At 42.7% G+C, this 15,871-nt stretch overlaps 1 protein-coding gene across 6 annotated transcripts in view; it reads left to right on the top strand.

The window, feature by feature from the left end:
- LOC115075902 (kinesin-like protein KIF19) overlaps nucleotides 1-15,871 on the top strand; it is a 61,867-nt gene that overhangs the window by 27,737 nt on the left and 18,259 nt on the right. For all 6 annotated transcript variants that reach the window (XR_003852637.1, XM_029576828.1, XM_029576827.1 and 3 more), the window contains exons 12-16: nucleotides 149-323; nucleotides 6,550-6,745; nucleotides 7,498-7,768; nucleotides 11,082-11,203; nucleotides 12,133-12,284. Coding sequence is in view for 5 of the 6 variants with exons in the window: in XM_029576828.1 (XP_029432688.1) it covers nucleotides 149-323; nucleotides 6,550-6,745; nucleotides 7,498-7,768; nucleotides 11,082-11,203; nucleotides 12,133-12,284 (916 nt within the window). In the remaining variant the exon portion in view is untranslated. The remainder of the gene's footprint in view (nucleotides 1-148; nucleotides 324-6,549; nucleotides 6,746-7,497; nucleotides 7,769-11,081; nucleotides 11,204-12,132; nucleotides 12,285-15,871) is intronic.

Below are 15,871 nucleotides of genomic sequence, written 5' to 3'. Positions count from 1 at the left end.
TTCAAGAACGTGGAGGGTTTCACTTTGAAAACTGGCTGCACGAGGTCCCGTGTACATTGCAAACACAGGTTATTCTGAATTGCCTCTTCGCTGTTGTTGCAGCCCTGGTGTTGAATACAGATGAAAAGTTTCTTTTGTGTTCCCCTAGCGGAGGTGCAACAGGATTCTCAGGCATACAGTCGGCAAGAGATGAACAAGTTGCGGGACCAGCTGATGAGTGCATTTAAAGAGCAAATGGAAATGCGTCATAGTCTGATGGAGCTGGAAAATACCAACCTAGAACTACACATTGACACGTCCAGGCATCTTCTAATCATTGCTGAGTAAGTACAGTATTAACAAATTGTCTTTTTGTGGAAATGGGCTACTTGAAAATTGCCTTCACTCTCTGCACATAAAAGTACACATTTAATGCTAGTCCATATATACTTTTACATGCAGTGAGGGAGCATTTATGGGGGCAGAGTCAGGAAGGGGTTACACACAATTTCCCTGGATAAAGTATCTGCACAAATAGCAGGTGCAGTTCTGATCCAGTTTTCTAAGGGAACATTTTTCCCTTTGAAATTTAACAAAGTTTGTGGGGAAAAAAGTACATGCAGAGTTTACACTTTTGTGCATACTTTGAAAGTTACCCTCAAAGAAAGCACGTTCCCTTAATCTCTACCTTGAATGGTTTGCTTTGCATTATGAAATGTATAGTTGTGAGTGCATGCTGCCCTAGGAGGAGTCTAGTGTAAATTGAAGCCTGAGACTTGGTGAAAACTTCACTGTGGTGTTTGTGAAGGGATTGTTTCTCCTAGATATACAATTTATAAGATACTGATGGCAAATCAAGTCTACAATGCGCATGAAACTTTTGTTTGTTCATTTTTATAATTTCAGCATATACTTCCCTGACTCATGTATAACATTCTTTGTTTCTTCCTTATAAATATAAAACTGATTTTTTTTCTAATAGGAATCATAGAATTCTATGTTTATTTTGCATATTCTTTCTCCCCTTTTCTTCTTGTTTATTAGGAGTGCAGAGGTGGTTTTGAGTGTATTAAAATGAGCTATATGCTGATCCAGCAACTAAGTGGCAGTGTTGTACACTGTCATGTGGAGGACTTGGGTTCAAGGCCAGCTGATGCTGGAGATGTGTGGGAGCAATGTTCACAGTCCCTGGGGGAAGGAGTCTCATCCATTTCTTAGCGATGGAACCTTGAGGCCAGAGTTCATGTTAGTTAGGTCCTAGAGGAAGCTGCAGTTCCCTGTACGTACCCGGATCAATCTAGACAGTGGGTTGAGCCTCCTGTCCAGCAAATGGAGACAGAGAGAAACTGAAAGGGTATCCTATATCAGGACAGAGCCCACCCTGCGTCCCTTCAGTATTTGTCTGTCTCCAGCAGATGCAGGCAGCTGAACCTGTGGTTCCCTTTCTCTCCCTGTGAGGTTTTTTCTTCTTATCTTTGCAGGATCAAGCAAGTATTACCTCTATAATTATATAAATTTAAAAAAAAAACACAAAGATTTTTTCTTTGCCAGAATTTAAAACTTGTTCTCTAAGGGAGACAGCCCTGCCTCCTCGCTCTTATAGGGTCCTAGGGGGGCGTGCCCCTTGACTGTTCAGCCTAGAATTCCCTTCCTGGTGACCTGTTTGTCTGGTTGGGGTGATACTGGTGGTCCAGTCACTCCCCCTCTTTGGCTGCCCTGACCCTTGAAATGTTCAATACCTCGGGTCCTATAGCAGGGAAGCTTTAATTCCTCGGCAATTGTTAAAAAAAAAAAAAAAAAAAAAAAGGAACAGAAGGCAAAAGACAAGCATAATTTTCTCCCTGCTCTGAGGATAGGGGAAGCAGCGTAGCAGTGTTCACTCGCCTGCTCCCGTTCGCTTTTGCAGCCCAGCTCAGCTGATTCTTTTCTCCGCGGCGGCTCCTCCCTTTGATCATGCTGTGTTCCACTTGTTGCTTAGCCTGCGGCGAGCCTGCTTCGTGGCTCTCCTGCGATGAGCTGTGCTCCGGTTGGTCTACCTGGCAATGCCTGGACTTAGTTAAGAAAAGATATAAAATGGGGGACAAAATCCAGGTAGTAGTAAATGAAGGTTTATGGTGCTGTAGCCCAACAGAAGCTATTTCTGCTTAGTTGGAAGCTCAAAGGAACAGGATGAAATTACCAGACAAACCTAACAAACCAAGGCAGTGATCAGAGTGTGACGAGCAGTTTTGACTTTTTGTCTTTACTTCGAGCTCACTTCATGTGCTTTTATCACCCAGTTCCAGATACTGGTGATGTCCTAAGCACAAATGTGAACATCAAGGCGAGGATTACATTGTTGCTTTTCCTGAAAGAGGACCAGAGCTCCAATAAGGACAATGCATAATGTAATGAGGCTGATTTGGAATTTTGATTTAATTACCTTTCCAAATCTGAATTCAAGGCGAGTTAAAAATTCAGATAGTTGGTAGGTCCCCCTTTGAGTAGGGGTTGGACTGAAAAGGTATGGAAAGAGTGTTAACACAATATTACCAAGATATGTCAGTCCTCTGAGCCATGTTTTAAAAAAATTATTGGATATGAATATTTTAGGCATTAAGTAGATAATTTTTTAAAGCCATTTATATGCATAAAACCTGACAAAGTTCCTCATGAGAGGCTTCTAGGAAAAGTAAAAAGTAATGGGGTAAGTAGCGATGTCCTTTTGTGGATTACAGACTGGTTAAAAGACAGGAAACAGAGAGGAGGATTAAATGGACAATTTTCTCAGTGGAAGGGAGTGGACAGTGGAGTGCCTCAGGGATCTGTATTGGGACCCATACTTTTCAATATATTTATAAATGATCTGGAAAGAAATATAACGAGTGAGGTAATCAAATTTGCCGATGATACAAAATTGTTCAGAGTAGTTAAATCACAAGCAGATTGTGATAAATTGCAGGAGGACCTTGTGAGACTGGAAAATTGGGCATCCAGATGGCAGATGAAATTTAATGTGGATAAGTGCAAGGTGATGCATATAGGGAAAAATAACCCATGCTATAGTTACACAATGTTGGGTTCCATACCCAGGAAAGAGATCTAGGCGTTATAGTGGATAAAACATTGAAATCATCGGCTCAGTGAGCTGCGGCAGTCAAAAAAGCAAACAGAATGTTAGGAATTATTAGGAAGGAAATGGTGAATAAAACGGAAAATGTCATAATGCCTCTGTGTTGCTCCATGGTGAGACCACACCTTGAATACTGTGTACATTTCTGGTCGCCGCATCTCAAAAAAGATATAGTTGCGATGGAGAAGGTACAGAGAAGGGCTACCAAAATGATAAAGAGAATAGAACAGCTCCCCTGTGAGGAAAGACTAAAGAGGTTAGGACTGTTCAGCCTGGAGAAGAGACGGCTGAGAAGGGAAATGATAGAGATGTTTAAAATCATGAGAAATCTAGAACAGATAAATGTGAATTGGTTGTTTACTCTTTCGGATAATAGAAGGACTAGGGGGGCACTCCATGAAGTTAACATGTAGCACATTTAAAACTAATCGGAGAAAGTTCTTTTTCACTCAATGCACAATTAAACTCTGGAATTTGTTGCCAGGGGATGTGGTTAGTCCAGTTAGTATAGCTGGGTTTAAAAATAGGTTTGGATAAGTTCTTGGAGAAGTCCATTATTTATTTATTTAAAATCTTTTCAATCTTTTCACAACGGTTTACATATAGGCACATATAGTAAATTGTACATGCAAACTGTTCCAATTATTAGTAATGGAGGTGCCTGATGATCTCGGTAACATTGTTCCATAGTAATGGCTAAGAGTTTAGTGATGATTAATCTGACCTGTGACTTAAGATAAAGACTGTTAAATTATACATTTAATTTAAAAGTTGCAATAGACAAAACCATGACATACATACATAAAGTGTGCTAGTGCTGTATGAAGATTTTATGTGTACATCTATCAGCGTTTTTCTCTCTCTCGCTCTCTTTGTGGAAAGGCTTCTCTAAAGAGCCATGTCTTTAAGCTTTTTTTGAAAGTCTTGAAATCTCTCTGTAGTCTTACCTCTATGGGCATGGTGTTCCATAGTAACGGTCCGGCCAATGATAGTGCTCTTTCTCTGACTTGAGTTAGTTTTGCAGTTTTTACTGAGGGGATGGTTAGGAGGGCTTTGTTGGCGGATCTCAGGTTTCTGTTAGGGACGTGGACGCGGAGTGCTGTGTTTAGCCATTCAGCTTTTTCGTCATGGATTAGTTTATGTATAGTGCAAAGGGTTTTATATTTTATCCTGTATTCAATTGGCAGCCAGTGTAGCTCAGCTACAAAAACAAAAGAATGTCATCAAAAAAGAGGGCAAACTTCAGCATAATGGGTCCTATGGATATCCCTCGATAACTCTGGGGAAGTTCTCAATCTTATAGCCAGAGGCTCTGCTACCAGGACAAATAGCAGCAGAGAAAGGGGGCACTCTTACTGCTGTCCTCTACCCAACTTAAAGCTACTGGATACTATCCCCCAGAGCTTTAACTACCTTTAACACCAATAACTTTTTCAGAATAGACTCGATAACATTCAAGGGTGTTATTTAACCCCCCCAAAATAAAAAGAACATGATGTAGAGCACTGATAATGATTTCTCACAAACTGAACACACAGTGGTGTCGTCGTATGGTATTATCCAATCTTTCCGTAACAGAACATCAGTTATCTACAGATGGTGATCTGCTGCAACTATTCTCTTTGAGAAAATAATGTACAGAACAGTTTAAACCATGCCGATTAGGCCGAGATTAGCATGGTTCCACCCATGTTTAGGAAAACCAACTAGGAAGTATCAAGAAGCTCAACCGCGATCCTGCTCGGTGACCAGGGAAGCCACAAAGCGTTTGCCTCTTCTTTACATGTAAAGAAGTGTGAAGTACCATCATGCTGGATTTGCAGCTTTGCAGGATCCAACTCAAACTTCAGCCTTCTGCGATGTAACTCCAAGCACACCTGCGCCATTATTTTCCTCAGGCTCACCACGTGGCCAGGTAATAATGGAAGAGCATATTCTTGTGGCCCTCATATTGAAGCACTGCCTTCTTACGGTAAACAGTAAGAATCTTTGTTTTGTGGGGCCAGTTCAAGATGCAAGCTAAAACAGGCCAGGGACGATTGCCCTGCTCTTGCCACTCTCCAATTCTGTGCATCTGCTCGCAGCATGAACTGTTATTGCTCAGGCATTAGGCCCAGTTCAGGTGGAAGCCAGCTTTCCACAAATTCAGACAAAGCGGCATCGTGCACAGACTCGAACAGCCCGATTTTATACGGAGATTATTTTTCCTACCTTAATTTTCCTGCTCATCGATGTGAACAAGCAGCCATGTGTTCTTTGCTTGGCAGTCTGCAAGCTGGGCTTCAGTCTGGCTAACCCGATCTTCCTGTGCCACTATCCAGCCTTCTGTCATTTCAGTTCTTTTAGTTTGCCAATCCAAGCCTTCTTGGATAGCTTCCACAGACGATTGCAGCTTAACCAACCGTTTGTCCAGCACCAATGCTACATGTGTAGTAATCAGCTGGACCATTTTGTCTGTTATTTTGAGCACAGTTTTAACTTTGCTAGCGGTGCCTACTGTATTTGTCTCACTACAGTGTACCTTGACTCTGTTGCTTCGAGTCATATGATTGCTCATATCCACATCACTTGAACCGCTGACACCTTCAAAACGACTATATTATCAGTAGTGAAATTTATCGGGGTCAGTTCATTGAAAGGCTAAAACCTGACAGCTCTCTGGGAAACTCTGCAAGAGCTTCTTCTCTCTGTGTCCGTTCAGCAGCTCGCCATACTGAAAGTCATGTCGTCGTCCCCTTCAATGTGGCCAAAAGAAACGCACAGACATTGAGCTACATTTACAGCGTGTTTTGGTTGGGGGAGGAAAAGTTCATATATAGACTGCATTATCAAATCTGTGTGTACTTTTCAAGCAAAATTATACCCACATTAAAAGCAAGTACAAGTGACTGCATGTACTTTGTACCTGCAGCAGTTTTCAAAGTGAAAGTCCTTGTGTGCCTTCCCTTCAGAATTGATGTAAAGACTGTGGGTAATGACTAATGCAACCATAAAGTACCCTTAGTCAAATCAGTTCTAACACTGATCTTATTAATAAAATCAGGTTCTTAATATTTTATTATAATCATACTTTTTTGTGGTTGAACACAAGGGGGCATTGCTGGGAATAAATACAAGGGAATGTTGTCTTCTTGGGAATGTCACTTGATGATTGCTTCTTGCAGTTATAAGTGTGGCATGAGCTCCGATCCTATCTGATTTCCTTTGTAATGAAGGCATCCTCATCACAGTAAAGGGATGGTGAAGGGGAATCTTCTTTGTGAAAAGTGCCTTTCTTTTTCTCTGGCTGAGACTATAGTGTATGCTTATGATACTACTGGGAGAATGCTATTAAAAATTAGATTAGGAAGAAACACTGGCCAGCACAGAAACCGCTTACAGCATTTGTACTAGTGTAGAGCCTTTGTTTTTTAATTACTGTGGATTAATAGCTTTGACTGCTGAATTTATGGTTACAGCTGGGAGAGAGAGAAAGCCCAGCGGGCCCAGAAATGTCATGAGGATCGAGCACATGAAAAGGGAGATGAAGACATGGACTCAGATAGAGGTGTGGAAGAGGAGGGTGAGGATTCCCCTGAGCCTCATGAGGTTGCAGTCGCAAGAGAAGAGATTAACATGTTACTGGCTGAACAACGGAAAACTGCCACCCAAAAGGTACAGATGATTGTTCTGACAAAGCAAAGTCAATCATTTCTTTCTTAACCAATGCATTTAGAGGATGAAATATTTTTCTACACCCACGGTATTTGCATGCTTCAAGATAAGGTTCTGTAAACTGCAAAAATATAAATATATTCAAAAGCTGCTGCTTGTATGTGTTTTTTTAAGCTCTAGGCTTTCTTTGAGTTGGGCATGGTCACAGGTAACACATCATTGAGTACGATTAAATTCACCGTAGTACAAAGTTTATCTATACCTGTCCCTTTCCAGAAAACAAAAATAGCGGCTTGCTTTGTTTTATAAATGATTTCTGCATTTAGCAGAACCTTTGCATGCCATTTGTGCTCCCCCAGTGGCTGTTTTTATATTTCATTAGCAAGAATCAGAACTTTACTATATTATTATTATTAGCAGCAGTAGTACTATATCCATAGGCCTCCTACACACCCACTCATAAGAACCTATAGGGTTTTGTTCACTAAGTCGCAGTAGGGTGATAGATTTAGCACTTGGGGTATGCTCCAAGCATCACAATTAGAATAATAGAGTACTTGCATGGAAATCTAGGCAATGCTGGATATCTAAAGGAGACTATGCGCCCTGCAAGACTCTTCCAGGTAAGTGACTTAATTCTTTTGCACAAAAGAAGTGCCTCCAGTTTATTAGTTTCCTTCTTAGATGGCTGTTGGTCGCAGTCATCCACAGCTTCCTGGCTGCTGTTAAAAAGCAATTTTATTCCCTTGCAGTCTGAGCTGGAGCAGCGGCTAGCAAATACAAAGCTGAAAGCTTCCCAAATGGAAAAGATGCTACCCAAGCAGATCAGTGATGAGGACCAGCGTGAAGTGCTGAGGCTGCTATGTAAAGTCCATGAGCTGGAAGTGGGGAATACAGAACTACAGGCTAGGGCCCTGTACAAGGAAAATATGCTTTGCCAGAAGAACTTTGTGATTCAGAGATACCAGCAACACAGATTACTTTGTGAAGAAATCATCAAACAGCAGCGGGCATTGATTGATGGTACACTTCATGTTTATGTTCTTCCTCTATTGTTAAAAGTGGGGGGCATTTTGGAGAGTAATGGGATTTTATAAAATTGTACACCAGATGCGTGGATAAACGTACCCGCATATGCCCTCTACGTGCATACGTTTACCTGGAGGCGTTCCTGGGGCAGAATTGATTTTTAAAAGTATACATGCAAGTGTACACAGGAAATTTATGTGCTCTGAGGGCAGGTGTAATTTATGAGAGTGCTTTTGATGGGATAATTTTCAAAGTGAATGTACACATGTAGAATCTCTTTGAAAATTGGCATCACTTACTGTGACAGCGTAGTCTGCCGACGGTGTGACCTCAAAGCTCATTCCCAGACAGTCTTGTATAACTGCAGACTATGCTGCTTATTTGTTTCTCTCCCTCTAAAACACATCATTTATTTATGTAAATGTTTTAGTTGCTAAATCAACAAATGCTCAAAACAAGTTACAGTACATAGAAAATAAAATAACCACATTAGCCCCCTTGTTCTCAGTTGTTTATATATCTTTTTACAGCTTTGAAAGCAAACACTGATGCTGTAATTCATCCAACACTATCATGCTTATCCCATTTAGCACTGACCTGATGAAGGAAGAAAGTTGGTCACAAATATATTGTTAGTCCAATGAGAATGTTACGTTCTCTTTTATTGTCCTGTTTGTAACATTATTGATGCAGTTGTTTGACCTGGAGAAGTGTTTCGCTACATGAGTGTCACCTGTTCTTGTCTTTATGTAGTCTTTATCTGCCATCAGTTACTGTTACAATTTTTATTTTCAGTTTAATGTTTATTGAGAAGCCTTTAAATAACAAACAGGGAAGAACACAACCAGCATCAGAATACTCAAAATCTAAACACAATCAAGGCAGTAAGCATGTTATCACAGGAAAACCTATAAAAGCAAGGCCACGAGCTTGTAAAGTGGTGTTCACATAATCTCAAGCCAACATATATAAACAGAAGAGATCACAAATTGTCAAATAAAAAGAATATCCAACCCAGCTTCTCCTCTAGACTCTGTCATTTGCCTCCCCCTTCCCCCCCCCCCCCCCCCCCCACCCCCGAGTATCCTGCACAGGTATGACTGGAAACATAAGTACATTAAATGGCATACTGGTTCCCCAGAGCCTACTGACTATGTAACATCTGCCTTCCCTAGTTCAGCCCATATTAACGGGGCCAATACAGTAAAAATTGCGGGAGAGAGGGTGAGCGCCCGCTCTCCTGTGCGCGTGATACAGTAAATAAATTTATTTAAATTAGGCCCGGACAGGAGCGGCGGCTGTCAGCGGGTTTGACAGCCGACACTCAATTTTGCCGGCATCTGTTCTCGAGCCTGCTGACAGCCACGGGTTCGGAAAACGGACGCCGGCATAATTGAGCGTCCAGTTTTCAACCCACGAGACGCAGGCCTATTTTAAATTTATTTTTTATTTTTTTTTACTTTTTTAAACTTTCGGGACCTCTGAATTAATATAATCTTCTGCCAGTACCCAGTACCCTCTGCCAATGTGGTTGATCAGTCTCTTCCACAGGGTCTGATCTGCCGGCTGATCCTCATTTATAGGAACCTTTACTCCTACTACTCACAGGAACATCGCCACTGCTGCTGCTACTTTCTTCACTTTCACTGTCTTGCTCTGAATTGTGAAAGACAACCCAAAAGGGAAGAGCCAATGATAGTTCATCTCTTCTCTTTTCAGGACTGTAATTATATATTTGAATTCCCGATGTTTCGTTATGGGTGACAAATCTTGAAAAATCTCAGCTTTCTGGTCTTTATATTGTATGGGTCCCTATTTCCTGGCCAGCTGAGCGATCCTGTCCTTGACTGAAAAATTATGGAAGCATGCAGTGATATTGCATGGCAAATTTCCACGCTGTGCACCAAGTGACCGGTGGGCCCTTTCCAACTTAATTGTGAGCTCATTTTCCAGTGTTCCCTCAGCTTGTAGGACAGTGGAGCAGATACTGCGGACAATTTGGAAACAGTCTCCAAATTCATCTGCTTTCTGAATACCATGGAAACGAAGATCTGCCCTATGTGACCTGTTTTCCAGGTCTTCTAGTTTCTCCTCCAGATCACCTGATGTTTTAGTTAATTCTACCAACACTTCCCTGCAGCTGAGCATATTTGTGGCCTGGTCATCTCCATTTCCTCCCCTCTCTGTCCCACTTCTGGAACGTCACCCCGCAATTCAATGACCATTGCGCCAAATTCGGCCTTAATACCAGCCATATCATGGTTTCTGCAAATCATTTTTTAAACTCTACCCGTGAAGGCACACCAGATTAGTCTTCGGTCTGATCAGTGACGTCCAAATCCGCAGCTCGAGCCCCCGTCCTCACGGCCGGCTTCCTCCACCTTCTTGAAGCCGCTCGCTTGCACTACCTCCCGGTTTGTGAAGGAGAAGTGCTTCAGATTGGGTTGTTCTTTCTTTTCGTCACCACCACAGACCCTGTGTGCAACACCAGCACCATCTGAGAGAAATTGTAGAGCATTCGGAGTGCTGTGATAGCTAAAGATAGCAAGGTCGGGGAAGGAGCCACAGACTTAAGGCTGACGTCACTTCCTCCGTCCCTGTTACCTTTTCTGGATGAGACATTCAAACAGTATCACCTATAACTTTTTGTTGACTTTGATTTCTCTGTTTCATAATGTGCATTACTGTAGGATCCTATAATATGTAATGGCAAGGTTTGCAGTCCTGGTATCTTGCAGGGTTTTGTGTCATGCTCGTCTTTTTGGATTTCTGTTTGAAGTTTGTTTCTCGCCAGTTTTTCCTTCAGATTAGGTGTTTGCTGGAAAGCTAGAAATGGAGAAGCATGGAATACATTTTTCACTGATTCTTTCTTCAATAGTACTAATTGAGGTTCTTTAGAATTGTTCTTTGTTTTTCTAACTCTGAGCTGTATGTTTCTACAAAAGGTACTCTTTCTGTGGTTTTCCCCTGTTTGTACTGCAGTAGACCCTCTTTTTTGTAATTTTCTTGGAAGTATGTTTACAAACAGAAAGATGGTTGAATTACTGCATGTTTTGAAACCTGTGAGCAGTAACACAACTGCCAAGGCTTCACCTGTCACACCTCCAGTCTTTCACTTCTCACAGACCTTCAGTCTCTCCATCCAAATTATTGGATGTACTATTCACCAGCACATACACAAAGGTGCACATCTGTTCACATTGGTTTCAGTTTGACAACTCAGTGATATCTTTTCTGCATTGTTTTGTTTAGGATTTTCTATTTTTTTAACTGCTTTCAATTATTTTTCTTCTCTCGCTTCTTGCAGACCATAATATTTCAGTTCCAGAGCGGCTAGGCAAGCTTTACCGGCTGTATTTCCGAGAGTTAGAGGAAGGGACTTTAAATCGCCTATTGCATCTTCATGCTGCAATGTCCAACACACTCAGGGTAAGGTCCAAGTTCTCTCTTTATAGAAAGCAAATCAGGTTGTGTGATGCTTTCCATTAAACCAACATACACATTTTATTACCTTTTAAAGGATCTTCTGTTAGATGTGCTTCAAGGAACTATTCTTCTGTTTCAGTAAGTGAGAGCTGTGAGATCCTCAAAAGCCCCATAGGAGTGCCTAGGAAATGGAATATGGTGACTCTTAGAAGCAAAGATAGGTGACAGCAGTCCTCAGAAACTCTTAGAAATAGATACAGGAGATAGTAAGGCCTGGAGAGAGCAAAGACTCTCTCAGGACCTGAGTTCTACCTTCCTGCAGTATGTTTTTCTTGTCTTCTGTTTCTGGGTAGGTGGCAGAGAATCTGCTGCAGAAAAGTGGTTGGGCAGTCTGTGCAGCTCAACAGGTTTATGTTCCTGGAAACATTGGACCTTATTCAATAAATATTTATTTCCATGGAAACAGGTTGGGAAAATCTAATTTTTGAATAAGTACCATAAACTTTCAGAAAATAAATCATGAAATCTTATATTCATATAATGTTAGGGGGATTAACACCTTCTGGTCTGGAAATTTCTGCTAAGAGAGAGATGACATGTGCCTAAAGTCAGGCATGATACAATCTAAAAAGTCCCATTTCTTATCGTCCTTACCAGACCAGTCCAGACGCATGGTTTTTTTTTCTCCCCTACTAGCCGATGGAGACAGAGAAAGAAAGCTTTGCTGGAAAAGGTCTTATAAGGAATTGTGCCACCTGCAGCCTTTTAGCATTTCTCAGTCTCCAGCAGGTGGTGATATATACAGTATCTTTATGACAGAAAGACTTTAGTACTAACTAACATACAGTACAGAAAATTCATGCTGCTGTTTTATGGACAGATTTCAGGCTGTGTTCTGTTTGTAACTTTGCTTCTCTTTATGCTTGGCTCAGGATGGCTCAGTTCTGAATGCAGCTCAGCAGCTGAAATTGGCAGACTCTACGCTATGGTCAGACACAGGGGCAAACAGAAAGTCGCCAAACCAGAGGAATCTATATTCTCAAGCAAAAATCGAACTTCCTCCCATCATCTTTGAGTCTGACAGGTAACAGGCAGCAACTCCTAGACCACCATGAGTATTTCTTCTTTTTCCCAGCAGTTTTCGCATGCTCTTTTGGGCTCAATCAGAACCAACCCCGTTGAAGTTATAATACCATAAGGCTTTAGTCACAGCTACCTAGGGGTTTTCCCTCTCCCTACTCCTGCCTAGCCCAACCATTTCAGCAACAGTCCTCTGGCCGAGAACACAGATCACAGTTCCCTTTGGTTTTCAGCAATGATGACTGGGAGTATCAGGGAATTTGAGTGTTGCTTCTTCCAGTCCAAAGAGCAGGAGTCGGGCCCAGGAACTGAACCCAGATCTTCTACGAGGCAGTACTGTTGCTAGGCCATTGGGCCAGCCTCTTCTTTATTCTTGCTGTCGGGAGTTTATTATTGTTGCTGGCGAGGTTTAAATATCACTAGTACATGTTTGCTTTCATTGCCCCAGTTGGGAATATTTTGTTTCCAAATAAGGATATTTTATTGTCACAAATGGGTGTAAGTTTAAGCTCAGAGGCAGAAGTGCTTTGATTTTCACTTGAGAAAATGATGCATAAAATAAGGCAAAAAATGTTTTCGGTCTAATATTATCTTTTCAATTTTTATGTTTGCGTTGCATCATGCTTTTGGGACACAAAAATCCATTAGCCACATACCATTTAGATGAACAAGAACTGGAAACTATTAAACAAGAAAGAGAGTGAGGAATAATCTTCTTAAATGACCTCATAGTGTTCAGTCAATGTGATTAAGCAATCAGTATACTTGGTTGTATAAGTAGCAATATATTAGCAATATAAAGGAGGTAATGTCCCTGTGTATGTCACTCATAAGACTCCCACCTTGAATGCTGTGTTCAGTTCTGGAAGCTGTACCTTTTGTTCTGACACTGAGAGGATTGAGGAGTTTCAGAAAAAGGATACCAAAATGATACAAGGCCTGTAACAAAACTCTTACAAAGAAAGGCTTAAGATATTCAAAATGCACTCGCTGGAGGTAAGAAAGGATGGGAGGACATAATTGAAGCTTTCATATGTTTGACAGATTTCAGTGAAGTATGAGAAAGCGAAATCTTCCTTCACTGTAGGTAGCCGGATCAGTCCATATTCCTGGGTTTTGCCTCCCTGACACTGTACATTACCCGGTGTACTACCTGCAGTCCCTCGGTATTTCTTTGTCTCCAGCAGATGGTTGATGGTATAAAACCTGCGGTCTGGAGAAAGAGAAAAAAAAAGATTAAAAGACAAAATTTCCGAATTGTCTCAGGGGGTTGTAAGGTCCTAGTGGAGCCATTCCCACTGATTTGAGGTGAATGAGTAGGGGGTTGATGACACTTTTATAGCTCGGTCCGTGGCCTGGACATCTGGTGGTCCAGCTCCCTCATCCCCCATGAGACAGCAGTGGAACCTGCTGGTAGTTCTGCACTGCAAGCGTAGTGGGAGCAGGGAAGTATCCCTTTTATACAGTTTGTCCTGGGCTGGGTCGCTAAAGTTTGGTGAAAGATATAGCCAGTGGTTTGGCTCTCTTCTGATCTGCCATGCGGCCTGCGCACCTGGAACTAGAACCTCTGCACCAAAGGAAAGTATTGGTTTCTATGTATCTTTATTTGCTCTCAGAATTAAAAAAAACAAACAAAAACTAGTTAGAGCAATCTGTGCAGCAGCAGAGTCTCTGGGGGGAGTTACCTCAGCAGCTTTTCAATCTGTGCAGCAGCAGAGTCTCTGGGGGGGAGTTACCTCAGCAGTTTTTCAGCAGCTTCTGTACCTGTGGAGGAGATCGGGTGTTGCCTCCGTGGCACTGAGTGACTGTTCCCCTGCTTGCCGTTGAAGTGTGAGTGGTGCTGTGGGTGAGGAGAGGAATAGTGTGCATGCGGCAAAATGGTATTCAGGGGATCTGCGTCGAGCATAACCACACCGGTAGAACAAGCCTCACGGGTAACGGGGTCTAGCACTGAGACTTTCCCTGTCATCACGGAAATAGCAGCCATTTTCGATTCCCTAGCAGCTTCAGCAGGAGAGGCCAGGGGAAACCCCTCAACTATCGCCAGTGGTTCCCTGTCCCGTGGAGGTGCAGGAAGGCATTTGCACAGAGGAAGAATCTCTGGTTGTGGTAGAGGTCTTCTGCCGTTTTTAATTTGCTTATGCTCAAAGCTTGTTTAGCGGAACAAGCAGGGGGATGCTGGCTCTTGACCCCAGTGTTCATGGATTCTCAGCTTGTCAAGAGGCCTGAGTTGTTGAGAAGCTCTTCAGACCTTTGACTTTCAGTACTGGCTGTTGAATGGATCCGGGCCTAAATGCGCTGAAGATGCAGGCACGCTTTGCATAGCCGTATGGTAGGCCGCAACAGCGTTCTATTCCCGCATGTGTAGGCATTGCACACATTCTTGCTGTATGGCAGTTGCATGTGCAGGCACATGTGCATGTAAGGCCATGACCTAGACTTGAGCATGTATTTGCGCAGGTCCTTGAGTGCGTATTTGGATAGGTACTTGTGCGCGTAAGGCCGAGACCTAGACTGGAGCACGTGTTTGTGCGGGTACTTGTGCGCGTACGATCTAGTCTTGAGTGTGTATTTGTGTGCATCCTGGAGGGGTGTGTGGGTAAGCTCGGGTGGCATTGGTGTGCACGCAGAGGGCTACCTAGAGCTGACGTTCCGGAGAGTTAGGTGCCGGGGATGAACAGGTCCAAGAACCTTGCTTTCTGTGAAGCTTGCCATCTGATAGAAATTCAGTTCTTACTCTCTCTCCATTTGTGTTAGCACTTTAGATGCTCAAAGCAATTTTACTATTATAGCTTTTGCCCATGTTGGGATATCCCTTCAGTGTCTCTGAAGGGGAGTAGAGTGGAAGCCGAGGCAATGGTCAGTTCTCCTCCCCCCTTGTTCCTAAGGGCAGAAGCTTCCTTGAAGGAGAGAGGTTGGAGAGAGCAAGTTTGGGCCTATGGGCTCCGGAATAGGTACTACATCCTCCTCCTCCTGGGTTGGAATGTTTACAGGACCTGCAGACTTTTCTGCAGGGCGCCCAGCAAAGGTGAAGCAACATACTATGTAGGAATCGTGTGCTCAGGCCTCCCATTTGTTAGTCACAGCAGACAAATGCTGCAGGGAAAGCTGTACCCGGTAATGTTCAAGGGGATGTGGATCATGAGATGGTCAGAAGATTTTGATAGGGAATTGGCTGACTCATCTGTAGAAGAGGGAGAAATTGCCTATGATTGAAAGCCACTTTGGAATATGCTCAGACCATGAACATGCTTAGTTTGGCCAGCGGTCAATTTTAAGTTAAGCGTCCTGTTTCTTCCCCCCTGTATCCAGTTCAAGAGCTATTGGATTTAAAGAATGTAAATGCGACTCTCAAGGTTCTTCATTTCCGCATGAAAACTCTGAGGTCCGTCATAGTGGCGATATGCAAGGGAGAGTTCTTGGCATCTCTCATCTTGACAGAGGTGTATCTGCACATAGCCATCAGGCAGAGTACCAGAATTTCTGAGGTTTAAGGTCCTAAGGAAACATTTTCTGTTTTGAGCCCTTCCCTACAGCTGGCGATGGTTCCAGCTGATGCTGGTGGTGGCGGCCGCATTGCAAAAGAAGGGT

The sequence above is a fragment of the Rhinatrema bivittatum genome, chromosome 14 (genome assembly GCF_901001135.1).
Source record: "Rhinatrema bivittatum chromosome 14, aRhiBiv1.1, whole genome shotgun sequence".
Classification (NCBI taxonomy): Eukaryota; Metazoa; Chordata; class Amphibia; order Gymnophiona; family Rhinatrematidae; genus Rhinatrema; species Rhinatrema bivittatum.
Note: the sequence above shows the minus strand (reverse complement) of the source record. Positions and strands in the feature narration are given on the sequence as shown.